Raw genomic sequence first — 11,352 nt, forward strand, 5'->3', positions numbered from 1 at the left:
AGAATGACAGATACGTAACACACGTCTAGCAATTTCGGGATGGACAGACAGGGCTGTCAGTGACACAGCTCTTTCTTTTCTTTTCCAAGAGATCACGGACAAGGCAGAGGACTGAAGGCCGCGGGAACCCCCTGAAGATCAGGACTGGAGTAAACAGCTGCAAGTCTCACTGAAATTCTTTGACTGCATCTGGAAGCTGTGGGATCCCAGGGCGTGAGCGCGCTCTCTTTCTCTCTCTCACCATGGTCTGGAAAATATGCCTCAAGGCCAGGATCCTGTTGAGGATCCATCAGGGATCCAGTTCCCAGATCTGATTCTGGCTAGAATGGTAGTAAAGGTCTCAAGTCCAGGGACTTGGCTAGAATGCAGTTAGCAGGGTGGCTGAGCCCCTGTGCCGTGAGCTAGTGGGGTTTATGTTAGATTAGGTGTGACATGAAGGAACCTAACTGCGCGTGTGGAGTCGAGGAAAGGAAGTTGGGGAGAGGGCTGGGGTGGAGGTGAGGATGGGATTTGAAGCAGGAACGGATGGAAACCAGCAGAGATAGGTCTGGAGTCAGCATTAGGCTGACATCGGATCACTGTTGGGGGCAGGGAAGAGAGCAGCCCAGGCCTCCTGCAGTGTGGCAGAGACTGCAATCTGGAGCAGGCTTGGAGCAGGATACAGTGGTAACTTTCAGTTGAGGTCCAGGTCCCCATGAACTGGCCATGCAGGTCTCAGTGTAGACGTAAATCAGGGTAGGTCAGAAGGAAGCAGGACTGGCGGCTGAGGCGGGTCACCACTTGCGGTGCGGTTGTGCCAAGATTACACTTGAAAGCTGGGCGCTGGTGGCTCGGGCCTGTTATCCTAGCTACGTAAGAAGCTGAGGTCTAAGGGTCGTGGTTCGAAGCCAGCCTTGACAGGAAAATCTGTGAGGCTGTTATCTCCAATTAACTGCCAGAAAAGTGCAAGTGGTACTGTGGATCAAAATCGTAGAGCGCTGGGGCCAGGAGTTTGGCCTAGTGGTAGAGTGTGCTCCCTTAGCACGCCTGAATCCCTGGGTTCAATTCCTCAATAGCACATACACAGAAAAAGCCAGCAGTGGTGCTGTGGCTCAAGTGGTAGTGTGCTACCTTGAGAAAGCCCAAGGACAGTGCCCAGGCCCTGAGTTCAAGCCCCAGGACTGGCCAAAAAAAAAAAAAAATTATACTTGATGTCAGGCTCTCAGGCCCTTCTCCTGGTGAGAAGCAGTTGACACTGGACAGCTTTTCCACAAGTGGTACTGCCATCCATCCAGCAAGCGACAGAGGCCTGAACCTCCGACCACATCGCCACATCCACCCCTCCACTCACCCCATTGCTTAAATGCGTCTTTAATTGAATCCACTTCTCAATTCCCAGTCCAGGTTACCCTTTCTCACCCAGGCAGCAGTAGTGACATCTACCCGGTCACCCACCATCCTCGTATTCCCCAAAATCTACTCTTTAAATGTCAGCCAGAGAGACATTTTGGAATTACAGATCTTAGGAGGTAGAGCTAAGAAGACCAGAGTCTGAGGCCAGCCTGGACAAAAGCTCAAGGTCCTCTCTGAACGACAAACACAAACCAAAAGGCTCCGGGCATGGAGAATTAAGCTCCAGGCCCAGTCAGGGCATAAAAGGGAGACCTTATTTGAAAAGTAACAAAAAGGAAATAAGGCTGAGGTATGACTTAAGTGGTAGAGCACCTGAATCCCAACCAAAAACACGAGGTGCAAATAATATAGAGAATAAAACCTAAGGGCAATAGGATTTAGAAACAGGAGAATGCAGACCAAATGGAAGCAGGCTGCTGGGGCCTCGTAAACGCCACCTTTCCATAGGAATGAGGGTGTGAGACTCAACAGGATCCAGCCTGTAAAAACCCCCCACTGGCTGCTCAGAAGCCTCCTGCCCCCCCTCCTTCCAGACCAACCCCCTCCCACAGCAGGATCCCAGCAGAGCCTTGTCCTTGACCTCTGTCCCTCCTTGAATTTTGCTCCAGCCCCTCACAGCCCATAAACCTAATCCCAGCCTGAGTGGGTCACAGGGAGGGGATGATGTGGGCCCAGAATGTGCGGGGGTGAGCACCTGGGCCTGGCCTGACAGGCATGGGAGGAGGGTGGAGAGAGTCCCATGGTATCTGTGGCTCCAGCAGCCTGAGGGACGCTAGATAACCTGAAGCCCAACACGGGAGGAAGGAGCTAGAGTGGGCCCCACCCGTGCCCCAGGGCGCTGGGGCGGGGGCAGGCTGGTATAAGACAGCGCTCCACCAGGGACTGGCACGCTGGGCTCCTAGCTCAGGCCCCAACTGACATCAGATCAGACCCGGCCAGGTATGAAGGGACCTCAACTAGGGGGTGTGTGTAGGGGCGGGGGGGGGGGGGGCCTAAAATCTCTGGACCTGGCCACAAAGGCTGGAGTTTTACTATAGGATAGTCCCAGAGGAAAGAAACTGAGGCTCCAGACAGATCAATAGATGGACTTCCTCAAGCCTAGAGGACAGGGTCCTGGACCCTGGGATGTGAGGAAGGAGGCTAGGTCTGGATCCCGGGTATAAGAGATAAAGGCTGGAATCCAGACCTCTGTGTTTGAAGGAGGAGGGTGGGCCTGAACCCCTGAGTCTGAGGGAGGAGGGCTGAGACCTGGACCCCTTGTCTGAGGGAGGAGTCTGGGGCCTGGACCCCTGTGTCTGAGGGAGGAGGACTGGGCCTGACCTCTGAGCCTGAGGGAGGAGTTTGGGTCCTGGACACCTGGGTCTGAGGGAGGAGGCTGGGCCTGGACCCCTAGGTGTGAGGGAGGAGTTTGGGGCCTGGACCCCTAGATGTGAGGGAGGAGGCTGGGCCTGGACCCCTAGGTGTGAGGGAGGAGGCTGGGCCTGGACCCCTAGGTGTGAGGGAGGAGGCTGGGCCTGGACCCCTAGGTGTGAGGGAGGAGGCTGGGCCGGGACTTCCCCATAGAACTCTTGCTTCCCTCCTTTCCATCCTCAGCTCCAGAAGCAGTGGCCAGTCCTGCTGAGGTGGACAGAGAGGCCAGGGGCACCATGGCGCGGTCCTCTCTCCTTTCCCTGCTGGCTCTGTCACTGTCCTTAGCCCTGGGCATCACTGGACAGGAAGGTGAGGGCTTTTCTTGGGTCTCCATGGATGGTCTGCTTGGAGTCCTCGCATCCAAGTCCCTTCCTCCAGGCCAGCTCCCTTCCCTGCCAGGCTGGACAGTGGCATCCCTGGGGAGCCCAAGGTCCCTGCTGGCTGGCCATCCTCAGCGTCTGTCCATGCTGTGGGTGGCTGTCAGTGGGCCATCTGTCACCGGGTGTCCTGTGAGCGCCCCTCCTGCCTCTCCCTCGGCTCCATCACAGCCTGACTTTCTCCCCTGGTCTCTGCCTTTCTCCCACTCCATGCTGGCTACCCATCTCCGTGTGTCCACGCAGATCAAGGCGACAAGAGTGGGGAGCGGATCATCGACGGCTACCCCTGCGAGAAAGGCTCACATCCCTGGCAGGTGGCCCTGCTCCGGAACAGCCAGCTCCACTGCGGGGGTGTGCTGGTCCACCCTCGCTGGGTACTCACCGCCGCCCACTGCAAGATGAGGTAGGCAGGTTCTGCACCCTGGGGCTGGCCCTCCCTCCAGCTCTGCGTCCGGCCTCCTGGGTCTCTGAGTCTTCCATCACTGGGTGTCTGTCCTCTGCCTCTGGGTCCAGTCTCCCTCTCTGTAGATTTCTGGTCTGTCTGTCTCTCTGTCTGTCTGTCTGTCTCTCCCCCTCATCTAGATTTCTGTCTCTCTCTGTTTGGGTTTCTGCCCCAGCTCTGGGTCTCTCAGTGGAGTCACTTTGAGTCTCTCTCCTTCTCCCAGCCAGTACACTGTGCAACTTGGCAGTGACCAGATAGGTGACAGAAAGGCTCAGAAAATCAAGGCCACCAAGTCAGTCCGCCACCCTGGCTACTCCACAAAGACACATGCTAATGACCTCATGCTGATCATGTTGAATAAGTCTGTCAGGATGTCAGCCACAGTGAAGAAAGTCAACCTGCCCACCCGCTGCGAGCCTCCGGGGACCTCCTGCACCGTCTCTGGCTGGGGTACCACCACCAGCCCAGACGGTGAGGCCTACAGGGCGCCAGAGGGCCCAGCTTCCCCCTCACACCCAGGGGTCCGGGCCCAGCTCCTCCCTCAGCTCTAGAATGCTGGCTTCCACTCCCTCCAGCCCTCAGCCCCCGTCCTGACCCCAGCACCAGGCCTCTAACTGACAGCTCTCTTCCATCCCCAGCCACCTTCCCCAAGAATCTCATGTGCTCTGACGTCAAGCTCATCTCGGCCCAGGACTGCAAGAAGGTTTACAAGGACCTCCTTGGCAAAACCATGCTGTGTGCTGGCATCCCGGACTCCAAGACCAATACCTGCAACGTGAGCAGCCCCTCCCCCCCAGGGCAGCCCCTCCCCCCATGTCTCCTCTTGGCGCCCTCCACCGAGCACCACCAAGCAGAGCAGGGCCTCTTGAGGTCTCTACATTTTTCTGCTTGTGGGCAGCAGCATGCCCACTCAGTGGTTGGTGTGGGAAAGAACTCCATGTTTGAGCTAATTCATAATCTAAGCAATTTTTTGTTTTTGTCTCATTTTTTTCTTTTCTTTTGTTCTGTTTTGAAGACCTATTGTATTTCACCCAGGTTGGCTCTGGTTTACTGTGCAGCCCCAGGCTGGTCTTGAACTCTCATCCTCCTGCATTTGCCTCCCAAGTGCTGGGATTAGAACACGTGCTATCATCTCTAGACATAGATTTCTTTTAAATGCACACACACAGTGTGTAGTGAGCTGAATACCACAGCTTTATGTGAGATGAGGGTCCATCCTACTGAATTTTTCTTGCTGCCTCAGGCACGGTCATGAAGCTGGGCGTGTGTCTCATGCCTGTGGGCCTGGCGAGGTCTGTAGAATCACAGATGGAATCCAACCCCAGATAGAAGCTCACAAGCCTCCATTCAACCAATAAACATGTTGGGCACCGTAGCACACGCCCAGTACCCCAGCTACTCGGGAACCATAAATAGGAGTATCTTGGTGTGCCTCTGCAAAAATGAGAACATAAATATCAAAGCAAACAGGGCTGGAGGGTTTGCTCAAGTGGTAGAGCACCTGCCTAACAGTGCAAAGCCTTAAGTTCAGACTCCAGTACTGCTATAGTGATTAGTGAGTTGTTTGTTTGCTTCATATATAGACTTCGTTTGCCTGACCCTAGACCTGGTTTTGAGGATAGAACCACCCTTCCTCCTCCTCCTCCTCCTCCTCCTCCTCTTCCTCCTCCTCCTCCTCCTTCTCCTCCTCCCCTCCTCCTCTTCCTGCCTGGTGAGAACCAGCTTCATGCGTGTGCAAGGTCTCAGTTCCAGGTTTCACGTTGAGTTGTGCTTGAGTGAATGCTCTAGAGTCCTTAGTGAGATCTGGACAGGGAACCAAGCATTGCCTTTTTGCTAAGCCTTGCAGATGATGTGAGAGCTCCGACCCCTGGTATCCAAGGATGCCTGGTCCCCTTTCCCACCCAAAGGTGCAGGGAAGGAAAGGAGCCCCTCCCCCACCGTGCAGCAGCCAACCAATGGGGTTTATCTGAAGTACCCGATGCTTGACTTCCAGGAAGTCCCGCCCCAATGGGTCCCACCAGCCAAGGCTCCAACCAAAGAACCCAGTTTGTACATTCCATGACAGTCGGCCTTTCTGCTTCGTCATTGGTTCCCAGAAACAATGGGTCTTTCTCATTGGCCAGGGTGGTCTGGGAGACTGAAGACTGACTTGTGGACGGTGTGAGACTGATGGGGGTGGGGATACACAGAGGCCCTGTCTCTGAGGCCAATCTAACCTCCTGCTCTGTTTCCTGCAGGGGGACTCTGGGGGACCCCTGGTGTGCAATGACACCCTGCAAGGTATAGTGTCCTGGGGAACCTTTCCCTGTGGACAGCCCAACGACCCAGGAGTCTACAGCCAGGTTTGCAAGTACACCAGGTGGATCAACCAAGTGATATCAAGACGTCGCTGAGGGACCCGTGAGGCCAAGCAAGTGTGTGCGGCAGAGAGAAAATCCAGAGTCAGGGCGTCGAGTTTGACCAACGAGTCCCGCCCAGCTTCATCTTCCTTCAAAACTACTTTCAAACCTCAAAACACACCACACCTGTAAACCTGTCAAAAAAAACCCCAAAACCAAACAACATTCCCATGGCTGGCAAACCACCTGGAGAATAGAAAACGCCCTGTGTGGCAGCGGACGTTGGAGGGAGAGGACGGCTAGCCGCGAGGGCAGTCCTCAGCGGAACCCCCAGAACTGCCCACGGCCTCCACCCACGGAGTCTATGTCCACAGAATAATAATAATAATAAAAAAAAAACGTTTTCCAAAAAGTGGAGTGAGGTTTCAATTCATCACCAACCAGCTGTAGCACAGAGGAGAAGGGCTCTAGACACCTCAGCATGGAGGCCTCACGCAGTCACTCCGTGTCGCCAGGGCAGTCAGGAAGGATTGTTAGAGCCACAGAAAGGAGAAACCCACAAAAACATACACACCATCTTAGCCATGAAAAATGACCCCAGCTCTCCACTGAGACCCAGGGGTCCAGACCCCAGCCCGCCCCCCCTCAGACCCAGGCCCCAGGCCCCAGCCCCCTCCCTCTGACCCAGGGGCCCAGGCCCCAGCCTCCTCCCTCAGACCCAGAGGTCCAGATCCCAGCCCCCCACCACTCAGACCCAGGGGTCTAGACCTTAGTGGTCCAGGTCTCAGCCTCCTTCCTTAGACCCAGGACCTCTGACCTCAGGCCCCTCCCTCAGACCCAGGGGTCCAGATCCCAGCCCCCCACCACTCAGACCCAGGGGTCCAGACCTTAGTGGTCCAGGTCTCAGCCTCCTTCCTTAGACCCAGGACCTCTGACCTCAGGCCCCTCCCTCAGACCCAGGGGTCCAGATCCCAGCCCCCCACCACTCAGACCCAGGGGTCCAGACCTTAGTGGTCCAGGTCTCAGCCTCCTTCCTTAGACCCAGGACCTCTGACCTCAGGCCCCTCCCTCAGACCCAGGGGTCCAGATCCCAGCCCCCTCCCTCTGACCCAGAGGCTCAGGCCCCAGCCTCCTCCCTTAGACCCAGGACTTCTGACCTCAGCCCCCCCTCAGACTCAGGGGTCCAGACCCCAGATCCCTCCCTCAGACATGGGGCTCCAGGTCCCACCCCCTTTTCTCTGGGCCTGTGCCATGTATCAAGAACATCATGGAAGTCCATCAAAATTGCCTTTCCTATACTCCCCTTCCAACCAACAACATCCAAATGACGTGTAATAACACCAGAGGTGGGCTGAGCCTGCCCCTGCCCGTGCCGCCCTGCCTGTGCCGCCAGAGGGCAGTGGGCAGGGTGTGGCGGGATGCCCAGCTGAGTTCACCAGAAACTAACTTCATTACTCTTTGGGGAGACAACTTATGTAATAGCTAGGATCCCGGCTTCCTGGGTCCAAATCACACTCCAGACACCTCTAAACTATGCTCCCTCCATCTGTCTGTCTGTCTCTCTGACTCCCTCTGACTCTATATCTGTCCGTCTGTGTCTGTGTGTCCCCCTTTCTTTGTCTGTCTCTAGGTCTCTGTCAGTCGGTCTCTGTGACTCTGTCTGTCTGTCTATCTGTCCTCTCTTTCTCTCTGTGGCTAGGGACGGAACACAGAGTCTCATACCTAAGCACAAGCCTTACCTGGGAGTCACTGCTCACTCGTCTGTTCTAGTTCGGTTTGGTTTGTTTTTTGGCCTCTTGGTGCCAGCACTTGCCCGTATCCTAATCTGATCTCCAACTTCAGACCCTTCCCTCTCAGCCTCCGGGCGCTGGGACTGCAGGCCTGTGCCACTGTGCCCGGACCACTGGCCATTTCATGACATCCCAACCCAACTCTACCCCTTCTGGTCTCTAAAACGGGACGCAGAACACTCCTCCAGTTATGACAAACACTGAGTCCACGTCCAGAAAGTGAGGGAACTTGGTCCACACAGGAGAAGCATTTGAGGAGCACTGGTTTTGATTGTGATTTCTGATATGTTTCCTGCTTACATTCTCATGAATAAACCTTTCCTTTTGTGTGTGTGGCGGGGAGCCATGGCTGGGTTTGAACTCACAGCCAGGATCTCACCACTTGGAGAATCTGAAAGACAAAGGCCAGGTGACCATGAATATTTGCACGGCCAGAGATCAAGGAAGACGAACCTTGCCAGTGCTTGGGGAAGGTGTGGGCTGGGGCTACGTGGCACAGGAGTTCCAGTTCAGGTTCCTCCACTTCCTGAGGGCTTGACCTTGAGCAATGAAGTTCTCCTCTGCGGAATGCAGGGGTGGGCAGAAGGAGCCTGTGTGTCACCACTGGGTCAACATTTCCTACGCTCCCTCCCAGCCAGGTCCTGAGCACTGCAGGCCGCCAGCCCCGGGGCTGCCTTCCAGCGGCTGGAGGTCCAGAGTGGGGGCCACGGCCTCTGACCCAGATGGCCCTGCTCCAAGGTGACTGGAAGAAGCCACCTGCTGTGGGTGCTCATGTGAGAGACTGGCGAAGCTTCCCCCGCAGGTCCACACTGGGTGGGGACGAGGGAAGGCTTCCTGGAAGAGGTGACACTCACCTAGATGGATTAGCAGGAAAAGGTGGGAATATTCAGGGTGAAGGCTCAGAGCCACACAGACTTTCCTGCCCAGGCTGGAAAGATCCTCAGAGTAGTTAGGATTACCTGCATGAGCCCCAGTGCCCGGCCTTGTAGGATGCCTTGGATAGCACTCCACGAACCTCACGACACTCAGCACACACACACACACACACACACACACACACACACACACACACACGTCTCTCCTCAAGATGCTAGAGGAGACCCAGAAATGACAAGCAGAAAGAGTCAGAGAATCTAGGAGAAACGCAATGAGACCCAGATCCCAGAGAAAGAGGCAGAGGGGAAGATCGGGATGGGGGCAGAGGGACGCGAGCCACACAGGCAGAGCTTGGGACAGGGAGCGTCACTCTCCAACAGGAGGGGTGAAGCGACAGGCCCAGAGAAGGGCAGGAGAGGGATCAGGGGGCCGAAAGTTCTACAGGACTGTTCTTCGGAACGGGACAAAGGGAAGCCATTACCCAGCCTCCCACCACCCTTCGTGGAAGAGGAAGCAGACGCACCACACACAGCCCTGGGCGGCTGCGAGGTGCAGGCCCCGTGAACAGAGCCCCATTGTATGGCCCTTTCCCCCGACCCCCCCCAGCCAGGGGTGGGAGCCGCTTGCTCAAGCCCTTTCTCACCTCTCCTGAGGACAGGGAGGTCATGGCACCCACACAGGACTTACAGGCAGGTGAGTCACCCCAACTGCCCTGAACAGTGCTGGGTCATCCAGGCCGGGAGGGAGGGAAGGCAGGAGGGGAGATGGGAGGCATGGAGGCTGGGGAGGAGTGATGGAGGCTGGGGAGGAGGGATGGAGGTGGGGAGGGGGGATGGAGGTGGGGAGGAGGGATGGAGGTGGGAGGGGGGATGGAGGTGGGAGGAGGGATGGAGGTGGGGAGGAGGGATGGAGGTGGGAGGGGGGATGGAGGTGGGAGAAGGGATGGAGGTGGGAGGGGAGATGGAGGTGGGAGGAGGGATGGAGGTGGGAGGAGGGATGGAGGTGGGGAGGGGGGATGGAGGTGGGGAGGGGGGATGGAGGTGGGGAGGGGGGATGGAGGTGGGGAGGGGGATGGAGGTGGGAGGGGGGACGGAGGTGGGAGGGGGGACGGAGGTGGGAGGAGGGATGGAGGTGGGAGGAGGGATGGAGGTGGGGAGGAGGGGTGGAGGTGGGGAGGAGGGATGGAGACCCAGAGCAGAGATGGAGACTGAGAATACAGTGATGGAGGCTGAGGATACGGAGTTGGAGACCCAGAGCAATGGTGGCGGCTGGGGTACCGTTCTCTGCCTTACCAATTGCACAAAGGAAGCATCCGTCTCTCACACTTAAAAATCTCACACTAAGGAGGCGCAGTGGCTCTCGCCTGTCATCCTAGCTACTCAGGAAGCGGTGAGCTGAGGATTGCAGTTCAAAGCCAGCCCAGGCACTAAAGTCCCTGAGAGTCTTATCTCCAATTAATCAGAAAACCGGAAGTGGCACTGTGGCTGCAGGGGTGGGGTGGTGGTCTTGAGCTGAAGAGCTCAGGGACAGCGCCTGGGCCGAGTTCAAGACCCACGACTGACATAAAATAAGAAAAAAGAAAAGAAAACCCGACCTCACACTGTGGACTAGCTCCAGCCCTCCTCCCTCAGACCCAAGGGTGCAGGCCCCAGTGTCCTCCCTCAGACCCAAGGGTGCAGGCCCCAGTGTCCTCCCTCAGACCCAAGGGTGCGGGCCCCAGTGTCCTCCTTCAGACTCAGCGGTCCCGGCCCCAGCCTGGACCCAGGCCTCAGACCCAGGTGTACCAAGGCCGGTACCTGCTTCCTGGAACTGAGTCAGGGGTCACGGGTCTGCTGTGGGGGCAGAAGGAATGTGGGCAGCCTTCTGAGAAGGAAACGGGAGGGGCTGACCTTCTGACTGGGAAGCTAGGGGGACTGGGGTATAAAGGAGGAGCCGGGTGTAAAGGCCCAGACACCTGGGTCTGGGAGGCCAGGCAGCCGGCAGCCTCTGCGCGCAGTCGCCTGCAACTCTGTGCCCCGCTCCCCCGTGTGTGCTCCCTCCACTCCCCGTCCTGCAGTCGGGAGATGCTGTTCTTCTCCAGCCCGAGAACTCTGGGTCCAGCAGGTAAGACAAGTGCACCCCGCATCCACACAGCCCAGCCTGCACGTGTTGGGGTGTTCACAGGGAGGGCGCAGAGCCAAGACGTGAAGAGTCACACGGAAGGCTGCACTGGTAACACGCCTGTCATCCCAGCTACTCAGGAAACTGAGCACTGTGGTGCAAGCCCAGGCAGGAGAGTCTGTGAGGCTCTTCTCTCCAGCCAACCACCCCAAAGCCAGAAGGGGAGCTGTGGCTCAAGTGGTAGCTTGCTAGCCTTGAGTGAAAAAGCCAAGGGACAGCTCCCAGGTCCTGAGTTCCAGCCCGTCACACACACACTCACACACACACACACTCACACACAGAAAGATTTCCTAGGTGGACTCGTAGTTACTCAAAAGGAAGAGTCGTGAGATGGGAGGAAGCAGAAAGGAGAGGTCACTGAGTCTCCCCAGGACTCACTGGCGCAGGATTCTCTGGGCTCTTTCCTTGACAGATTTCTCAGCTGAGGACAGGGGATGGGTACCGACATCAGGAAAGGACAGAGGTCAAAGACAGTAGAGCAGGGCCAGCCAGGGAAGAAGGGGAGAGTGAGGAGGGAAAGTTCCGGCCAGGACTCAGGTAGGGTCTGTGCTCTGAGTAATGGAATG

The 11,352-nt window shown here is 56.9% G+C and overlaps 1 protein-coding gene across 1 annotated transcript; it reads left to right on the forward strand.

The window, feature by feature from the left end:
- Positions 1-2,270: 2,270 nt before the first annotated feature.
- Positions 2,271-6,326, forward strand: Klk7 (kallikrein related peptidase 7). The gene is made up of 6 exons (XM_090322099.1): positions 2,271-2,331; positions 2,986-3,111; positions 3,423-3,582; positions 3,845-4,092; positions 4,260-4,396; positions 5,859-6,326. Exons 2-6 carry the CDS (start codon positions 3,039-3,041, stop codon positions 6,012-6,014), a joined length of 774 nt encoding a protein of 257 aa, XP_090178225.1. The 5' UTR covers positions 2,271-2,331; positions 2,986-3,038; the 3' UTR covers positions 6,015-6,326.
- Positions 6,327-11,352: the final 5,026 nt, after the last annotated feature.

This window comes from Megascapheus bottae, chromosome 31, assembly GCF_031878675.1.
Source record: "Megascapheus bottae isolate mThoBot1 chromosome 31, mThoBot2.hap1, whole genome shotgun sequence".
Taxonomy (NCBI): domain Eukaryota; kingdom Metazoa; phylum Chordata; class Mammalia; order Rodentia; family Geomyidae; genus Megascapheus; species Megascapheus bottae.

What these genes read in the sequence shown, in the direction of transcription:
- Klk7 (XM_090322099.1), top strand. Translation starts at nt 3,039, where the DNA reads ATGGCGCGGTCCTCTCTCCTTTCCCTGCTGGCTCTGTCACTGTCCTTA. An exon ending in TACCACCACCAGCCCAGACG is followed by an intron (nt 4,093 to 4,259) that starts GTGAGGCCTACA and finishes TTCCATCCCCAG; the next exon opens with CCACCTTCCCCAAGAATCTC. An exon ending in CCAAGACCAATACCTGCAAC is followed by an intron (nt 4,397 to 5,858) that starts GTGAGCAGCCCC and finishes TGTTTCCTGCAG; the next exon opens with GGGGACTCTGGGGGACCCCT.